General features: G+C 42.5%; 1 protein-coding gene across 1 annotated transcript in view; it reads left to right on the forward strand.

The window, feature by feature from the left end:
* Positions 1–308: 308 nt before the first annotated feature.
* The window catches only part of LOC139420957 (matrix metallopeptidase 25a), a 31,128-nt gene continuing 10,490 nt past the window's right edge, over positions 309–20,946 (forward strand). Inside the window, exons 1-3 of the mRNA XM_071171394.1 lie at positions 309–713; positions 1,317–1,449; positions 2,086–2,233. Coding sequence (XP_071027495.1) covers positions 612–713; positions 1,317–1,449; positions 2,086–2,233 — 383 coding nt within the window. The 5' untranslated portion in view covers positions 309–611. The remainder of the gene's footprint in view (positions 714–1,316; positions 1,450–2,085; positions 2,234–20,946) is intronic.

Here is a 20,946-nt window from a genome sequence, read left to right on the forward strand (position 1 = left end):
CGGATCAGAGGCGGAGTATGGGTTCGATGCAGTGTGGGACAGCTCCTTTTCAGGATGGGGTATATAGAGCAATATACAGGACAAGCTGTTTACATGTCCACCTTCTAAACAAGTGCTCTGCAGAGTGAGAGGAAACAAAAAAGTGTATGTGTGTGTGTGTTTACCAGAATGGAGTGGATGAGAAAATGAACCCAGAGAAAAAGGGTGGGGTGGGGCTGCTGACCATAAGTGCATCCTATTGATCTATACAGTATGTCCATCCATGCGCAGGCCCAGCCTAGTCTCAGGGGATGTTGCAAGAGAAAAACAGACCGAGACAGAGCTCTGCTAAAGAAGCATCTTCAACTATTCTGAGGAACTGTTCTCCCCATCTTGTGCTTTCTCTGTTTACTCAGGAAAAAGGTTGTTTATATCTATTTATTTATTTGATTCATCAGAGTTATCCAGAGAGCTGCAAAGGTTTCAGGTTGAGTGTCCACCGAGAAGCCAACGGTTATGAGTCAAGCATTTGACTGCTCAAGTGGTCACACACTCTGTGGAATGAAACGGACATCCTGTGTAGCCCATCTTTACGAGAGGTCGTGGTGAGCAAACGCATTTTCAGGTTAGTTATGTGTTATCATCGTCTGCTCTTGGTGAGCGGAGCAGGGCTCCTTCTAACAATCTCCATCGGGCTGTGTGCCCCAACGGCTGACCAGTACTCTCGTGGAGTGGTAAGTAGGAAACCCTACACGCTTCTTCCAGTCCGGTAATGACAACCAATTTAATAACCTTCATTATTCACATTTATGACATTCCCTCAGATTCATATGACATGTGAGGTGTACACATTAGATATTAAATACGTTTTCATACAATAGGCATTGTTCAAATAGCCAGATTGGCATACTACGTTCAATGCTAGTATTGGGACTCTACTAATGATTTACACTAGATCCATACTGCCATTTGCATTGAATTATTTGACTGTGGTGTTGCCCATAAATGTTATGTTTCAGTTATGTGTTTTAAACAAAAGAAAAGCTCATTGGACTCAAATGTGGGCAGGCTAATGTTTAACAATAAATTGCATATAGTGGTGCATGTTTACAATATTCCTTGAAACTGAGGCCAGTGTATATGCATACTGGAGATAGTTTCACAGTGTGTGTGTGTGTACAAAGTGCGTGTATGGTATCATTCTTGAGCTGTCTTTTTCCACAAACATTTGTATTTCTTCCACATATGCAAACACACTTAATCACTACTTATTCTGTAATATATCAAGGAATTAGGAATCACTCTGTGCATGTATGTGTGTCTCTCTCTCTGTGGAGGACTGGCTGAGTCGGTATGGGTACCTGCCCCCTCCGGACCCCCGCACAGAGAGGCTCCAGACCAGGGAGGGCATCCAGAAAGCTCTCCGCCAGATGCAGAGGTTTGCTGGGCTAGAGGAGACAGGAACACTGGGTAAACTCTTTAGCATACTTTTGCAACGCTGAGTCTATGTTTAATTGGAAAAAAAACATGTTTTATTGCTAAATGGACAAAATACCTAAATGTTATTAAACAAAATAGTTTAAAAAAATGTTTTATTCAAATATATATATCGGACTGCACAGTGAAGGAAAAGTAGCCAACAAGTGCTCAGAATATGTGTGACCTCCTTCAAGACTGTTGGAAAAGCATTCCAGGAGAAGCTGGTTGAGAGAATGTCTAGAGTGTGCAAAGCTGTCATCAAGGCAAAGGGTGGTTATTTGAAGAATCTCATCTCGACACTTCTTTGGTTACTACATGATTCCATATGTGTTCTTTCATAGTTGATGTCCACTATTATTCTACAATGTAGAAAATAGTAAAAATAAAGAAAAACCCTTGAATGAGTAGATGTTCTAAAACTTTTGACCAGTAGTGTGTGTGTGTAATTATATATATATATATATATATATATATATATATATAGAGTGAGCCTGGATAACTTCATCTTTGTTTCTCCACCCTAACTGTTATTGTACACACTGATGAAAGAATATAATATAATTATAAAAATATGAATGTCCTCTATCTCTCCCCCTCTCTCTGGCCCCCCTCCCTCTCCTCCCTCAGACCATGCTACTCTTTCTTTGATGAAGACCCCTCGCTGTTCCCTGCCTGACATTGTCGGAACGGAAGACCTGAGGAAGAGAAGGAGGAAGAGGAAAAAGAGATATGCTTTGACCGGGCTGAGCTGGAAAAAGAATGATATCACCTGGAGGTATGATGTCGCTGAAAAATACTAGTTATAAACTGGTTGGTTTGAGCTCTGAATGCCGTGGTATATCAGACCGTATACCACAGGTATGACAATAAATGACTGTTTACTGTTCTAATTACGTTGGTAACCGGTTTATAATAGCAATAAGGCATCTCGGGGGTTTGTGGTATATGGCCAATATACCAAGGCTAATGGCTGCATCCAGGCACTCTTTGTTGCGCTGTGCATATTAACAGCCCTTAGCCGTGGTATATTGGCAATATACTACACCTCCTCTGGTTTTATTGCTCAATTATACACCATGTTTGTGGACAATGTCTAGAACACAAGTTACCAGATTCTGAATGAACTTAGTTACCAGATTTCGAAACAACTCAGTTACCAGCTGTTTACATGGCACATACTAGGCCATAATAATCTCCACTCGATTGAACATTTAAAAAAACAGAGACGTGCTAGTTAAAAAGCTAAGATTTAAAGTGGGCTTCTTTTTTTTTTAGAAATGGCTCTTGCATGTCCCTAAACAGCAAGAAGCCAATTGTACAGTACATTCAATTTTCCTGCCAGTTCTTGACTATTGTGACACCATTTACCAGAATGCAGCAGCCATTACTCATAAACCATCTACCATAGTGCCCTTCATTTTATCACAGGTGACTGATTTAATCCTCATCACTGTATCCTGTATCAAAAGGTTGGCTGGTCCTCATTATTAAAATCCCGTAGATCACTTCTTTACTCCCTTTTTGTTTCCAAAGCTCTACTACTAAGCTTCCGATTTACCTAACTTGTTAAAGTATAAAATCATGAGATACCAAACCTCAGGTCCTCACCGAACTAGGATAATCCGCTTTTAGTTTTAATACATCTCATTGCTGGAACCAACTACAAAATACATTAGAATTGGATGTTCTGGTACAGCTCGGTAATTTAATATTGCTTGGGGACCTTCTTACTGAAGAATGTAAGTTTTTCTAGAATATTTGTGTAGTGCTGTATTTTATTTTGTTTTACATTGTATCGTATTTTCATTGTTTTTGTCTTATGAATTGTACTGTATATGCAGGCAGAGCCATTTACCAGGGTTTGAGTTTTAGTGAGGTCCGGAAAGAGAGGAATCTACGAACACATAGCCTATTAGCTATACAATTGTAATGTTATACCCCTAAAAGGGGGGAAATATGATTCATTATTCACAATGACACACAGAATCAGCAACTGTTCAGTCAGTTGCAATGATGAATTGTATAAAATCATCAACCCTTCACATAGTTATTTTCTCAAATTACATAGCGTTCACGTTTCTATTCCTAGGCATTACTAATCAAGCTCCGCACAAACAGACATCAATGGAGCACACAGTCATTGCATTATCACATTCACATGAAACATTAGACTATTAAGATTTTGTATTAATATCAGTGATGTAGTGGTAAAAAAAGTGGGTAATTAGTAAACTATAAACTCCAGTGGGCGATTGAGATAAGACGAACATCCATCGATACAAACTAAGACGTATTACATTTTTAGAACTGTATTTTTGCATTTTCATTTCATTTTAATGTAAACCTATAGGGAAGATAGGCTATGTGGAGATGTTCATATTGAAACATATATTATTTTTTTAAAGTTCCTAATAGCGGTGTATCAGTTCACCAAACCCACGTATCAGTAGGTATTGTGGTTTTACGTTCACAGTTCGGTTTTGTTACAGTGGGAAAACAATGTTCAGCATTCACAATGTTCCTTGCATTGTCTGCTCTGACCGTATTGTTATATTGGGCAATGTAGAGCCCTCGAGTGGCACAGTGGTCTAAGGCACTGCATCTCAGTGCTATAGGCGTCACTACAGACACCCTGGTTCAATTCCAGTCTGTATCACAACCGGCTGGGATTGGGAATCCCATAGGGCGGCGCCCAATTGGCCCAGCGTCGTCCGAGTTTGGCCAGTGTAGGCCGTCATTGTAAATAAGAATGTGTTCTTAACTGATTTGCCTAGTTAAGTAAGGTACAAAAAAAGTAACGCTTTCACTCTGATGCTGTGTTTTTAACCATGTGCGAGGTGGAAATTTACCAGTAGTGAATTTGTAAATACCAGTTAGCGGTGTATCAGTTCACCAAACCCATGTGATTTTAACTAGTTGAGAAACACAGATTGGCTAATGGCCAACAAGCTGTGTCAACCATAAACTAAAAGTACAGCTTTCAAGTTTGTAAACAGAGTTTATAAACCACGAATAGATTTATTTTTAAAAATAGTTAATGCATTTACAGTGCCTTCAAAGTATTTTGTGGGTTAAAATTGATTAAATTGAGATTGTGTCACTGGTCTACACAAAATACCCCATAATGTAAAAGTTGAATTACGTTTTTAGAACTTTTTACAAATGAATACAAAATTTGAAGCTAAAAGTCAATAAATATTCAACTCCTTTCTTATGGCAAGCCTGAAGAAGTTCAGGAGTAAAAATATGCTTAAAAAGTCACATAATAAGTTGCATGAACTCACTCTGTTTACAATAATAGTGTTTAACATGTTTTTTGAATGAATACCTCATCTCTGTACCCCACGCATAAAATCCTGTAAGGTTCCTCAGTCGAGCAGTGAATTTCTAACACAGATTCAACTACAAAGACTAGGGAGGTTTTCCAATGCTTCGCAAAGAAGGGCCCCAATTGGTAGGTGGGTAAAAATAAAATAAAAATCAGACATTGAATATCCCTTTGAGCATGGTGAAGTTATTAATTACACTTTGGATGGTGGGATACTGGGATACACCCAGTTACTACAAAGATACAGTCGTCCTTCCTAACTCAGGTGCCGAAGAGGAAGGAAACCGTGCGGCCAATGGTGACTTTAAACCAGTTACAGAATTTAATGGCTGTGATAGGAGACGACTGATGATATATCAAAAATATTGTAGTTACTCCACAATACTAACTTAAATTACAGAGTGAAAAGAAGGAAGCCTGTACAGAATAAAAATATTCCAAAACATGCATCCTGTTTGCTATAAGGCACTAAATAAATGTACTTTATGTCCTGAATAAAAAGTGTTATGTTTGAGGCAAATCCAATCCAACACAACACATCACTAAGTACCCCTCTTCATATTTTCAAGAATGGTGGTGGCTGCATCATGTCATGGGTATGCTTATTATCGGCAAGGAATAGGGAGTTTTTATAGGATAAAAATAAATGAAATATAACTAAACACAGGCCAAATCCTAGAGGAAAACCTGGTTCAGTCTGCTTTCCAATAGACACTGGGAGACATTCACCTTTCAGCAGGACTATAACATGCTTACCAAGACGATATTAAATGTTCCTGAGTGGCCTAGTTACAGCTTTGACTTTAATTGACTTGAAAGTCTACAGCAAGACTTGAAAATGGCTGTCTAGCTATGATCAACAACCAACTTGACAGAGCTAGAAGCAACTATTTGTCCAATGCCGTTGTAATCTACTGGGAATCCAAAATCTTTATCAACTTGCTCTTTCATAGTGTAATGTTTTACACATTCAAAAGTCTCTCAGGCTATCACACAATGTTATGCAAATTAGTTGCTGTATGTGAGGATGCTGGAGCATGCTGAGGGAGAGTCTTTGGTGAGGCGATTGTGCGGCGGGTCAGTGCTGGGGTGCACTGTCTGTGTTCATCCAAATAAATTACAACTTGGTTATTTATGGGAAATCAGTGTCCTAGGACTGTTTACGCTAGTCAAACTACGTGTGGTTTTCGTTGGCTTTACAGGCTCGTTACAAATTGGTGGCAATGGTGGGATCTGCACGTCAACTAGCTAACAACTTACGAGCTTGGCTAATTTTAGCTGGTTAGCTGCATTGGAAAATGGAGGGAAAAGTTGAACAACCCGGGAACAGCAATCAACAACCACTGGCCGACCAACAGCCGGTGGTGGATCAGCCAGATGCAATGGACAGTCGGATTGACCAGCCAGTGTTCATGTCAGAATCTTTCGAGCGGAAAGAAGATGAATGGACTGTTTGGATTTAACAATTTGAGTTAGCAGCGCAAGTGAATGGATGGTGAGCGGTAGATCGTTTGAACTTTCTCATGCTGTTGCTGAGGGGAAATGAGCAGAGATTTTGTAGTACTTTACCTCAGGATACCAAGAAGGATTAGAACAGTGTGAATGTGGCTTTGCAGAGGCATTTTGAGCCACCGGCACATGCTGACTGGAATCATTCATTTTTTCAGGACAGAAAAGGTCAAGTCGTTGAGTGCATTCATGACTTTGGGCATGATTTAAGCAGGCTAGCTTCAAAGACTTATCCAGATTATAGCACGGGCACACGCAATTCGCTGGCACGAGACCGTTTTATTACACACATTGGGTGCAGTGATCTGCGTATGCACCTGCGCAAGGCAGTACCAGAAACGTTGGAAGAGGCCATTAGCATGGCTACAGAGCTTGATCAGATAAAGCAGCTAGAAATGCTGGAAAGTGAAGACACTGCACAATAAAAAAGTGAACATGTGTGGGACAAGCAAGGTAACTCTGCCTCCAGTTGGAGAGAATGTCAGAGTTCCAAAAGAGATGTTTGAGTCATTGTGTGAGAGTGTTGCACAGTTGCGGACTAAGGTGCAGTATTTGGCAGCCACATGAGAGGCGGACATACCAAAGCAGCAGAGTGTTTCCAGGGTCTTCTACAGTAGCAACGGCAAACGCCACGGGAGGATACAGACCGGACCGGGGAGAGGGAGATCTAGCTTCCCCGGGAGCGACAGAGGATGACCTACGTCGACCAATATGGAAATGTCATTGCACATGAAAAAACTGTCCTTTCCTTTTCCATGTCAGCACAGCATTGGCTTCAACTACATGCACAGCTGACCAGTCCACAGCGAGAATTACATCAAGTGTGGTGGAGAGTGGGGTTTACCTGGAGTGCAAATTTGCCGAGTATGAGGTCGTGGTGGACTCGGGGTCCAGGTTTCCATGGAACATGAACAGGTATGGAAAAATGCTACTGGAGATATGTGGTACATTGCAACCATACCAAAGCATGGTTAAACCTATCTGGGATATGTGGGACGCTAACGTCAAAAGCCAGAGAAAATGCAGAGCGCCAAATTCAAATAAATTCATATAAAAATAAAATTTTCATGAAATTACACATGTAAGATACCAAATTAAAGCTACACGTGTTGTGAATCCAGCCAACATGTCAGATTTCAAAAAGGCTTTTCAGCGAAAGCAAGCTATGCTATTATCTGAGCATAGCAACATAGTAAACAAAAGAGAGAACATTTCAACCCTACAGGCGCGACACAAACTGCAGAAATAAAAATATAAATCATGCCTTACCTTTGACGAGCTTCTTCTGTTGGCACTCCAATATGTCCCATAAACATCACAAATGGTCCTTTTGTTCGATTAATTCCGTCCATATATATCCACAATGTCCATTTATTTGGCGTGTTTGATCCAGAAAAACACCGGTTCCAACTTGCGCAAATCTCAAAAGTTACCTGTAAACTTTGCCAAAACATTTCAAACTACTTTTGTAATACAACTTTAGGTATTTTTTTAAGTAAATAATCGATAAAATTGAAGACGGGATGATCTGTGTTCAATACAGGAAGACAACAAACTCAAGCATGCTTTCTGGTCTTGCGCCTCTATCAAACAGTACACATGATGTGACACTTGTTCAAGATGGCCGTACTTCTTCATTACACAAAGGAATCACCTCAACCAATTTCTAAAGACGGGTGACATCCAGTGGAAGCGGTAGGAACTGCAAGCAAGTCCCTTAGAAATCTGGAATTCCAATGAAACCTCATTGAAAAGAGGGTGACCTCAAAAAAAAAATCTGAATGGTTTGTCCTCGAGGGTTTCGCCTGCTACATAAGTTCTGTTCTACTCACAGACATGATTCAAACAGTTTAGAAACTAGAGTGTTTTCTATCCAAATCTACTAATAATATGCATATCTTATCTTCTGTGCATAAGTAGCAGGCAGTTGAAATTGGGCATGCTTTTCATCCAAAATTCCAAATGATGCCCCCTATCCTAGAGAAGTTTTTAAAGTAGCAAATGGACAGTTTCTCTCAGTCTTGGAGACCTGGTCCACAGTCATGAACATTGAATCTGACCTGGGATTTTGTTGTTGCTAGCAACGCAGACCAGTGTGTACTGATAGCGACAGACTTTCTGGTAAAATATGGGGCTGTACTTGACGTGAAAAAGAAAACACGTGTTTTGGGGAAGCAGATTCCCTTGATTTTCAGGGGAGTGGCAGGGGGAGTGTGTTAAGTGGTGTTGATGAATGGCACAATTATCCCATCCAGAAGTGAAATGTTTATAACTGGTAAAGTTGAGGTACAGTAAAAAAATGACAAAACTGAGGGTCTTCTTGAGCCCTGCGTTAGTCACTGATACAAGTAACCTGTTGGTAGTGTCATGGAAATTCTACACTTAAATTAATAATGATTTATTATCAGCGTGCTGGAGATTTTCCAACCAACTCAATGCACCAAGTACACATGTCGATCAGGAGCTCTCCTGGGGCAGTCTCGTTAGTTATCTTTTATAGATTGCAGCCAGCTAACTGCGATGCAGCTGAGAGCTGTAAAGGAAATGGTGGGGAGGTATGTGGGAATGTTTAGCACTGGTGATTTTGACTTGGGCTGCACTAAACTAGTCCAGCATAGGATTGACACAGGGGACACCAGGCCTATCAAACGAGCATTGAGGCGGGTGCTTGTTCATCTGCAAGCAGAGTTTGACGAGCATTTGCAGGATATGTTAGAAAGGGGAATAGTTTACCCATCCAGCAGTCCATAGGCAGCACCAGTGGTGTTAGTAAGAAAGAAGGACGGCTCAATCAGGTTCTGTGCGGATTACAGAAGGTTAAATGAGAACACTAAAATATGCTTATCTATTTCCTATGATCGATGAGACCTTGGACTTGCTTTCCGGTGCTCAGTGGTTTTCCACTTTAGACTTTGCCAGTGGTTACTGGAAAGTCGAGATGCACCCCGAGCATTGTTGCAAAACTGCTTTTATGACAATGAGAGGACTTTTCGAGTTCCAGATAATGGGGTTTGGGTTGACAAATGCTCCAAGCAGCTTCCAGGGTCTCATGGACCTGGTTTTGGCTGATTTACAGTGGACAACATGTTTGGTGTACTTAGACGACATCATAGTGTTTGGTCGTACATTCCAAGAGCACGTGAAGTGTTTAGACAAGGTTTGGATCATGCAGGACTTAAGATGAAGCCATGTAAGTGCCATTTGTTCAGGTCTCAGGTGAGCTACCTGGGACACATCATCTCGGCTGATAGTGTCGACTGACCCCATGAAAATGGAGACAGAAGCTTTTTACGCCTGGCGTCATACTACAGGAGGTTCATACCAGATTTTGCAGCTATGGCGGAGCCTTTGTACAGTTTGACAGATAAGGGGAAAATGTTTGAGTTTAACGCAGCGTATGAAGTTGCCTTTAACAAATTAAATTCCAAGTTTACCACATCCCTCATACTTGCTTCCCCTGGCCCAAATCTAGATTTCATAATGGATACTGACGCATGTGACACAGGCATAGGGGCAGTCCTCTCCAAAAACACGAGGGTAGAGACAGAGTAGCAGCACATGCCAGTCGGTCACTGTCAAAACAGGAGAGGAAGTATTCACTTACCAAGAAGGAGCTTCTTGCTGTGGTAGTGTTTCTTAAACATTTCAGACAGTTTTTGCTGTGGAGGAAATGTATAATGAGAACTGATCAAAGCTCACTGAGGTGGCTGAGTAACTTCAAACAACCTGAGGGACAGTTGGCTAGATGGTTGGAGAAACTGGATCAGTTTGACAATGATATTGTCCACAGGCCAGAGAGACTGCACAGTAATGCAGATGGTGTGTCACACAACACACACAGACAGAGAGTGTAGACACAGCTGACTCACAGGAGGCCACTGCCAATCTGAGAGGCATCGTAAACAATCCTCAGGATGTCACTATTGAGCCTGTAGTTGGAACTCAAACAAGCCAGGCAGTCCCCACAAATGCAGCTTTCCTTTTGTATGCACAGGATAGAGACCCAGTGGTCTCCCGGTTAAACAAATTGAAAAATAGGGTAGAGCAGAGCTCCCTGTGGAGTTGCAATCGGAGCCAAAGTTCAGGACTTTCAAACAACTGTGGGGGACATTACATGTGAAGAATGGGGTGTTATGCCTTGAGAGTCAAAACTATGAGACAGATGATACCATCTCGAGAGTGGTTGTACCTAGGTCTGTGCCGGTCACGAAATTTCGTTAGCCGGTGATTGTCAAGCAAATAACTGGCGGTCTCACTCTAAATTGACCATTAATTAACATTAACACATTCAGCATCTCCTGGCTTCCACACATGGCCTACAAGCCACTGATGCAGACCTTTGGAACATCTACATTTTAAAAGTCTAATTAATTCATGTAATATAGCATACACCTTCACAATAAATTCCATTATTTCAGAAAAAAAGAATAGCATACTTTGAGTTGTCCTGATGTGGTTATGCCAAACAGCTGTGGGCTACACTAGTTAATTTAGAAAACAAGATTTGCTTAGAATTCATGTGGCATTATTTTATAGTATGAAGAAAACAATTGAACAAATATTTTCTCCAAACGATTTGAGAGAGTGCGCATATACGGCTATTCTGTGTTGAGCGGTTAACAAAGAAATAGGTTGTCACGTGAGATGATGCTGGAGAGACGAAGCAGGTACGAGGAGTAAAACATTTAATAAAGACGGACATGGAATGAGACAGGAACAGCGTCAGCAAACTAATAAGAAAGACCAAAAACAATACAATGCAGCAGCAGGTAACAGAGCTGGGGAACTGACAAATATAGGGGAGGAAATGAACAGGTGATAAGTGAGTCCAGGTGAGTCCAATAACGCTGATGCACGTGACAAGGGAAGGCAGGTGTGCGTGATGCAGGGCAACCTGGCACCCTCAAGCGCCAGGTTTGAAGAGCGGGAGCAGACATGACAGTACCCCCCCTCCCCCTCTTTGGGTGCCACCCGGCGTCCCACCTGGGCGAACCGGCGGAGACATGGGCGCTGGGCAAGCCGGTTGGGGCGTGGAAGCCCGACGAACCGGCAGGAGCGTAAGAGCCTGGCGAGCCGGCTGAGGCATGGGAGCCTGACGATCCGGCTGAGGCAAGACGCCTGTCGATCCCGCTGCAGAGAGAGAGCCCGATGATCCGGTGGAGAGTGACATGGGATGGGAAGCCGCAGAGCCAACTGAGGCAAGGAAACCTCTCGAGCCAGCCAGGACGTGGAAGCCCGACAGGCTGGCTTAGGCAACCCCGGTTCCATCGGCAGCGGAATCCACCCCGACGTCACCAAAAAACTCCTGGACCGGCCGGGCGAACAAGAAGTGACGATCCGGCTGAGGCCCAACGTGGGATGGGCGCCATCCGACCCAACCAGGGCAAGGAACTCTCGAGCCAGCTAGGGCATGGAAGCCCGACGAGCTGGCTAGGCACCCCCGGTTCCATCGGTGGTGACCCTGATGCCACCGATGCCACCATACCAACCGGAACGCCAGTACTCTTGCTTCGTATGTAGGCTACTGCATTCTGTCACATGAGATGACGCTGGAGAGACAAAGCAGGTACGGGGAGTAAAATGGACATGGAACGAGACAGGAACAGCGTCAGCAATCTAATACTAAAGAAAAAAACAATACAGTGCAGAAGCGGGGAATAGAGGGAGGAAATTAACAGGTGATAAGTGAGTCCAGGTGAGTCCAATAACGCTGATGCACATGACGAGGGAAGGCAGGTGTGCGTGATGGATGGCAGGAGTGCGTGATGCAGGACAACCTGGTGCCCTCAAGCACGAGGGGGAGGGAAGAATGGGAGCAGACGTGACATAGGAACTCCTAATATGCTTAATTTAGAGTTATTAATGTAACTTTAGTTGTTCTACAAACATTGGGCTTTGTTATGATTTTTAAGACTTGAAAAAAATCGCTTGAAAGGCATGAGCTCTGCTTTGTTTTTTTTTGCGCAGTAGTCTCTCATTCACAATTTGACAAGCACTTGATAATGCCTCAAATTTCACGGCGGCATCGCCTTTGTTGTCGTAATGCACCCTATAAAAAATACATGCTTTTTGCGGCCTGGTGATGCATTGTGCCCTTCTCCCTGAGTGTTGTGCAATCCGAAGTGCCTCTCACTCAAATGGCTCTCCGACATGTGATCAGGTCTTTCTCACAGGCTACAAGTGAAGACAGACACACCGGGGACACAACTGTGCACGTCCTTATCCAATTCCGAGGTGCATATTGAAGATACTGGAAGAACTGTCTATCATTTACTTATCGTCAGCCAACAAGATGAGTAGGTCTAACGTACAGCAAAAGCACTAGCCTACTGTCCCCCATAGTACAAAAGTTGACCCCATTGTGCGATAAATAAATATTCCAAACAATAGCCTGGGACAGTTGTGGGGTTCAATAGATCCCAAATGAATATAGCCACTAGCATTTTTTTTGTGGCTGACGCAATAGATCAGAATGTTTAGCTTAAAATGTTGATAAACTATTAGGCTATTTCTTCACATTATAAGCGCAGCAATGCACACATGGCAGTAGGCTAAGCGTGAATGTTCCATTAGCGAGAAAACACCATTATCAAAAGTGACCTCAAATGAGATTATGCACGTAATGCTTTCATTATAAAGTTGCATTTTTATGGTGAAAATGATCTTTCCCTAACTTGAAACTCATGCCCTGCTTATGTAAGTCAGTTAGGCTTTAAACCCCTTGTAAAGCGGATTAATGTGGTTCATTTTAAGAAGTTATTTGGCCACATATAGGCCTATGGGCTAGGCTACATGAGGTGTGCAAATATGAATCTAAAAAGTTTAGGGGAAAAAAGCAGTCTCTTATGCTGGGCATCATTCAAGTGATAATATATAATTCATATAACAACACAGGGCAAGACCCAGATGCAGACACAGGAGGCAGATGGTCAGAGTCTCTGATATTTATTAGAATACAAGGGGCAGGCAGGTCGAGGACAGGCAGAAGTTCATTAACCAGGTCAGAGTCCAAAAGGTACATGGTGGCAGGCAGGCTCAAGGTCATGGCAGGCTGAAGGGTCAGGCAGGCGGGCTGAGTGTCAGGGCAGGCAGAACAGGTCGGAACCGGGAGGGCTAAAAAACAGAGAAACACGCTGGTAGGCTTGACAAAACAAGACAAACTGGCAACAGACAAACAGAGAACACAGGTATAAATACACTGAGGATAATGGGGAAGATGGGCAACAACTGGAGGGGGTGGAGACGAGCACAAAGGCAGGTGAAACGGATCAAGGTGGAGAGGAAACAAGCACAAAGACAGGTGAAACAGATTAGGGTGGAGACAAGCCCAATAGTCACTCAACTGCAAAAGGTCCTGAAAAGACAGGTGAAACAGATCAGGGTGTGACATCACACGTGATAGGCTAATATTGTCACCCAACAGACTATTCTTGATTTAATCTTTACATATACTAAATAATATATGTGTGAAATTGGTTTTGATTTAGAATGGACCGTTATCATGCACCTGTCTCAACAGGGTCGGCGGGAAAAATATGCATGTAAATAGCAAATGGCATTTTTTATGACATCACAAAATAACAACCAAAATGACATTAGTGTTCTTTAGATCACCTCTGACCATTCCCCACGTTCTATGTTCGAAATATTGTTCCAGTATTCGCTTTGGAACGTATTAGAGTTTCGGCGGGAAAAGTCTGTTGAAAAATTGGCACATTCCTTTAATGAATTTGGAGAGTGAGACCTGAATCTTCTACCTTGATTTACAACAGGGTGTGAGTTAACCCCCATCAGTTTCCTCCTCCCCCTTCTGCGGGTGAGAGGGCATGTGGTTGCAGTCATTCATTGCAAACCTGATCTGACCTATTTGGATCTGAGCAGGACAGTCATGACAAGATAAACAATGTGCTTAATATTAGGAAAGTTGAGAAAAAAATATAGTAGGCCTAGTCTATAGAAAGCTGAATGGATCCTCCTTTTTTTAGTAGGGGCTATCACTCTGTTTTTTTGCACAGTTGCATAGCCTATAGAAATATTGCACAACGTGAGCTCATGGGCTCTCATTAAGTGTTTGATTAGATTTTTTAATACATTTGCATAGATGTCAGAGTGATTAGAGGGACAATAGATTACTGAGTACCAAGGAGTTAGCAAGTTTGATCAGCTACTAATCACCATCAGCAGCATCAGAGCTTGGAGAAGCCTAATTACCGTGACTAAACAGTCACATGGAATTTGACTGCCTTCATGACTCGTGACCGCCGGTGTGGCGGAAATACGGTCACTGCAAAAGCCCTAGTTGCACCAGATGAGCTCGTACATAGATACTTACCTTCCGTCTGGCCACTCTACCATAAAGGCTTGATTGGTGGAGTGCTGCAGAGATGGTTGTTCTTCTGGAAGGTTCTCCCATCTCCACAGAGGAATGCTGGAGCTCTGTCAGAGTGACCATCGGGTTCTTGGTCACCTCCCTGACCAAGGCCCTTCTCCCCCAATTGCTCAGTTTGGCCCGGGCGGCCAGCTCTAGGAAGGGTCTTGGTGGTTCCAAACATATTCCATTTAAGAATGATGGAGGCCACTGTGTTCTTGGGGACTTTCAATGCTGCAAAAAAATGTTGGTACCCTTCCCCAGATCACAATCCTGTCTCAGAGCTCTATAGACAATTATTTCGACCTCATGGCTTGGTTTTTGTTCTGACACCCTCTGTCAACTTGCGACCTTATATAGACAGGTGTTTTCCTTTCCAAATCATGTCCAATCAATTTAATTTACCACAGGTGAAGGATGATCAATGGAAACAGGATGCATCTGAGCTCAATTTCAAGTCTCATAGCAAAGGGTCTGAAAACATATGTATATAAGGTATTTCATTTTTTTGTTGAATTTTTATAAATTTGCCAACATTTCTTAACCTGTTTTTGCTTACGGGCTATTGTGTGTAGATTGATGAGGAAACGTTTTTATTTTATCCATTGTAGAATAAGGCTGTAAAGTAACAAAATGTGGAAAAAGTGAAGGGGTCTGAATACTTTCTGAATGCACAATAGGTTACCTTTCGGGGTAAGCTCCGCCCCTTCTATCTTTCAGAGGATTATGGAAAATCTGATGAAGGATCTTGATTGGATGGAATGAAAAGGAGCACCCGGGGAACCTACAAAAGGTCCTGCAACGACCTCAGGAGAACGGACTCCAAGTGAAAAAGTCCAAATGTGAATTTGAGAAAACACGGATCAAGTATCTAGGTCATGTGTTGGATAACAGAGGAATCCACCCGTCCACAGAGAAAATCAAAGCTATCCAAGGGGGCACCTGCGTGTAGGAGCTGAGGGCCTTTCTGGGTCTTGTTAACGACTATTGGCGTTTTGTGCCACAGCAGAGCACAGTTCTAGCGCCACTGTACAGGTTGCTGAAAGACCAAGTGACTTGGCGTCGAAAACAACCAGAACAGGATACCTTCAACAAATGAAAAGAGCTGTTAACGAGTGATCAGGTCTTAGTCCACTGTGACTCAAAACTACCCACTGGGCACACACTGGTTGAATCAATGTTGTTTCCACGTCATTTCAATGAAATTACATTGAGCCAACATGGAATAGACATTGAATTGACTGTGCCTCGTGAGTACCTCTTTCTTTGGCTTGTGACGCATTGTACAGTATTGAAGCCATCATCCAGCACATTATGCCAAATAGAGATGCCCCAGCTGAGAAGAAATGCTTACAGATTGAAAAGGAAGCCTTGGGACTAATCTATGCACTAAAAAAGTTCCATCAGTATCTGTGGGGGAGACAATTTAACTTATTGACTGATCACAAACCCTTACTTACCATGTTTGGGGAGCACAAGAGCCTCCCTACGATTGCATCCAGCGGTAGGCCAACATTTTGTCAGCGTATGACTACTACCTGAGACCAGTAATGCCGGAACTGTGTCAGCTCACATTCACGCACTGCTAACAGAGCACTTTGAGTAAGCACTGCTGAATGCTACACAAATAGCCAGGGCAACACACATGGAGAGGGAGCTCTCAAAAGTCTACAAATATATAATGGAGAGTTGGCTTGAACAGGTTGAAGTAAATTTGAAATTCTACACACGGGGGAACGAGGATGTTTCTTAAGGGGCAATACACACAGGACACCAGGACATTGTAAAAACGAAACCACTTGCTCGCAAATACTTTATGTCAGGTGGCCAGAACGATATTAGAGAAGTGGACCCGGTCTGCAAGGAGTGTGAAATACCATGACAGGTTTTGTTGCATCCATGGGAGTTCCATGGTGAGTGTTTACACAGACTTTGCAAGCCCATGTTTATGATAGTGGTTGACGCACACTCTAAATGGTTAGAAGTGTTCAGAATGTCACAAATCACTTCACATGCTACCATAACCAGACTGAGAAGTTGTTCTCATCATTCGGGTTACCTGAGAAAATCGTAACGGACAATGCGAAGACTTTAATGTCAAACGAATTCCAGACGTTTGTGAGGTAGAACGGAATCCTGCCCTCCACCAGCACGCATGGACACCCAGCTTCAAAAGGGCTGGCAGAGAGGTATGTTCAGACATTCAAAAATTGTTTTAATAAAGCCTGCCAGTACCACTCTGGACATAAAGGACAAAATCTCCTTGTTCTGACTGCAGTACCGCACCACAACGGACTACACAACAGGACAAACGCCTGCTGACCTCTTCTTGAGCAGACATGTTCGCAATGCTGTGCTTCGCAGGAAGCAGTACAAGTCAAACCAAATGAAAATATTGTCACATACATCGGATAGGTGCAGTGAAATGTGATGTTTTACAGGGTCAGCCATAGTAATACCACCCCCTGGGAGCAAATTAGGGTTAAGTGTCTTGCTCAAGGGCACATCGACAGATTTTTAACCTTGTTGGCTTGAGTAAGTCAAACCAGCAACCTTTCAGTTACTGGCCCAATGCTCTAACCATGACCAACGTACAGTGGAAAGGTAATTTGGATTGGATGATGCCGTGTACCTGCGAAATACAACGTGAGGAGGACCGAGATGGATACCTGAGTTTGTCACACAACAGACAGGTCCAGTATCTTACAAAGTGATAGGCAGAGACACTGACCGTCCACATATGACACAGGGATCAGTTGAGAGCATGAGTTGCTCCTGAAACACCATCTCTGGTGGTAACTGACTCTTTGACTGACTCGTCTCACCTGTACAGTGTCAGTTAAGGACATTTGAACGCAGACACACAAAGCCTGCGTTGCTCTCACAGGGTCATCAGACCACCCCAGCATTACAGCGCTTAAAGACTTTTACACACACGCATTCACACTGATGAGGCTGAAAAAAAGAGAAAGAATTGTTATGATGTGAAAAGATGTATGGACAAAGGTTGTAAGAAAAATAAACGCATGATGTCAAACTGTTCATTGAAATGTTTAAAAGATACATACTATTTTAGTTGTTTACAGTACAAGCATTTCAAAAAACTTTTATTTCATTAGGCAAGTCAGTTAAGAACAAATTCTTATTTTCAACAATGGCCTAGGAACAGTGGGTTAACTGCCTTGTTCAGGGGCAGAACAACAGATTTTGTGTTCAACAGTTCTGGTATTCAATCTTGCAACCTTTCGGTTACTAGTCCAACACTCTAACCACTAGGCTACCTGCCGCCCATTTAATAGGGATCATTTGTTACTGTTTCTCAGACTAAAATGAGTAGATGATGTAGTGTATTAATTAGCCTATAACAACTACATGGTTCAATTATGGTATTACATTATAGGGTTAATAGTAATATTGGTACACGCAGGTCACCGTACGTACCATAGTCAAGGTCAAAGTGCATTATGAGAATGCACATGTCAATTCATTCTGTTATTAAACTTGATGCTAAACAGCATGGCTGCATCTTGCCTCGTTAATATACCACAGGTAGTTTACCAATATTACCGGAATCTTCAGTCATTTTGGTAATTAACAGAAAGTCTATGGCAATCTATCATAACTTTGGTCATTTATATTTATATAACAATTTTTTAAAATTTATATATAGTATAATTTCTGTTGTATCTGTTTCAATACTGTTTCCATATATATAGTAGATAGACCAAATATCCTAATGAAAAAAGCATCTAATCAACAATGGCATTATTTTCAATTAACTCTGCAACTCCTCCAACTGTTAATGTCTTTCACAGCTGCCGTCAGCTTGATGCCAAAACATTGACAAAATACATACTGACATAGTAAAATAAATAAAAGTGTGAAAAAAGGATTTAAAAAATGATTATTTCATTCAGAATCAAGATGATTGCCGGAGAACAAGGCTGATGTTTTACATATTCCTAACCAATCGTTTTTTTGTTTGTTTCTTTGCGTTGTTTGTAACTTATTTTAAAACTTATTTTGTACATAATGTTGCCGCTACCATCTCTTATGACCCGAAAAGATCTTCTGGACATCAGTACTATGATTATTTGTTTTCCTTTAACGCGTCCGATGAGCCCGACGTGAATGATATACTGCTTCCCCAGGAACAGGCCCAGTTCCCCATCATTTGTGTGAAGAGAAGGCAGAGAAAAAGGGGCCAGAGGGCGGGCTGCCTTCTGAGAATTCGTAGGCGAAACCCCTACTTCCTTCCATTCTGCTAGCAAACGTGCAGTCTTTGGAAAATAAAATCGATGACCTATGCGGAAGATTAAACTACCGGGACATTCAAAACTGTAATATCTTATGCTTCACGGAGTCATGGCTGAATGACAACATTATCGACATACAGTTGGCTGGATATACGCCGTATCGGCAGGACAGAACAACGTCGTCTGGTTGGACAAGGGGCATCGGACTATGTATTTTTGTAAATAACAGCTGGTGCACGATATCTAAGGAGGTCTTGAGGTTTTGCTCGCCTGAGGTAGAGTATCTCATGATAAGCTGTAGACCACACTATCTACCTAGAGTTTTCATCTGTATTTTTCGTAGCTGTCTACATACCACCACAGACTGATGCTGGCACTGAATGAGCTGTACTCCGCCATAAGCAAACAGAAAAATGCTCAACCAGAGGCGGCGCTCCTAGTAGCAGGGGACTTAATGCAGGGAAACTTAAATCAGTAATACCAAATTTCTATCAGCATGTTAAATGTGCAACTAGAGGGAAAAAACTTTGGACCACCTTTACTCCACACATGGAGACCATTTGGTAAATCTGACCATAATTCTATCCACCTGATACCTGCTTACAAGCAAACATTTTAAGAAGGAAGCACCAGTGACTCGATCAATATAAATGTGGTCAGATGAAGCAGATGCTAAGCTACAGGACTGTTTTGCAAGCACATACTGGAAAATGTTCCGGGATTCCTCCGATGGCATTGAGGAGTGCACCACATCAGTCACTGGCTTCATCAATTTGTGCATCGATGACATCATCCCCACAATGACCATACATACATACCCCAACCAGAAGCCATGGATTACAGGCAACATCCGCACTGAGATAAAGGCTAGAGCTACTGCTTTCAAGGAGCGGGACTCTAACCCGGAAGCTTATAAGAAATCCCACTATGCCCTCCAATGACCCATCAAACAGGCAAAGCGTCAATACAGGACTAAGATCGAATCGTAGTACACCTGCTCCGACGCTCATTGGATGTGACAGGGCCTGCAACCCATTACAGACTAGAAAGGGAAGCACAGCCGAGAGCTACCCGGTGACACGAGCCAACCAGACAGGCTAAACTACTTATATGCTCGCTTCTAGGCAAATAACACTGAAACATGCATGAGAGCACAAGCTGTTCCAGAAGACTGTGTGATCACGCTCTCCAGAGTCAATGTAAGACCTTTAAAAAGGTCAACATTCACAAGGCCGCAGGTCCAGATGGATTACCAGGACGTGTACTGCAAGCATGAGCTGACCAACTGGCGAGTGTCTTCACTGACATTTTCAACCTCTCTCTGTCCTAGTCTGTAATACCAACATGTTTTAAGCAGACCACCATAGTCCCTGTGCCCAAGAACACTAAGGTAACCTGCCTAAATGACTACTGACCCGTAGCACTCACGTTTGTAGCCATGAAGTGCTTTGAAAGGCTGGTCATGGATCACATCAACATCATTATCCTAGAAAACCTACACCCACTCCAATTTGCATACCGCCCCAACAGATCCACAGATGATGCCATCTCTATTGCACTCCACACTGCCCTTTCCCACCTGGATGAAAAAAAGGACCCAACACCTATTCCCCCTCAAGAGACATCGAGAGCATCCTGACTTGTAGCATCACTGCCTGGTATAGCAACTGCTCGGCCTCCGACCGTAAGGCACTACCCCCCCCCCCCCTTACACCGCTGCTACTCTCTGTTATTTTCATCTATGCAAAGTCACTTTAATAACTCTACCTACATGTACATATTACCTCAACTAACCGGTTCCCCCGCACATTGAATCTATACTGGTACCCCCTGTGTATAGTATTGCTATTGTTATTTTACTGCTGCTCTTTAATTACTTGTTACTTTTATTTATTGTTCTTACTCATATTTTTTTTCAACTGCATTGTTGGTTAGGGACTCGAAAGTGAGCATTTCACTGTAAAGTCTACAGCTGTTGTATTCGGCGCATGTGACTAACACAATTTGATTTGATTTGAATCCCTCAT

The sequence above is a fragment of the Oncorhynchus clarkii genome, chromosome 12 (assembly GCF_045791955.1).
Source record: "Oncorhynchus clarkii lewisi isolate Uvic-CL-2024 chromosome 12, UVic_Ocla_1.0, whole genome shotgun sequence".
Lineage (NCBI taxonomy): Eukaryota > Metazoa > Chordata > Actinopteri > Salmoniformes > Salmonidae > Oncorhynchus > Oncorhynchus clarkii.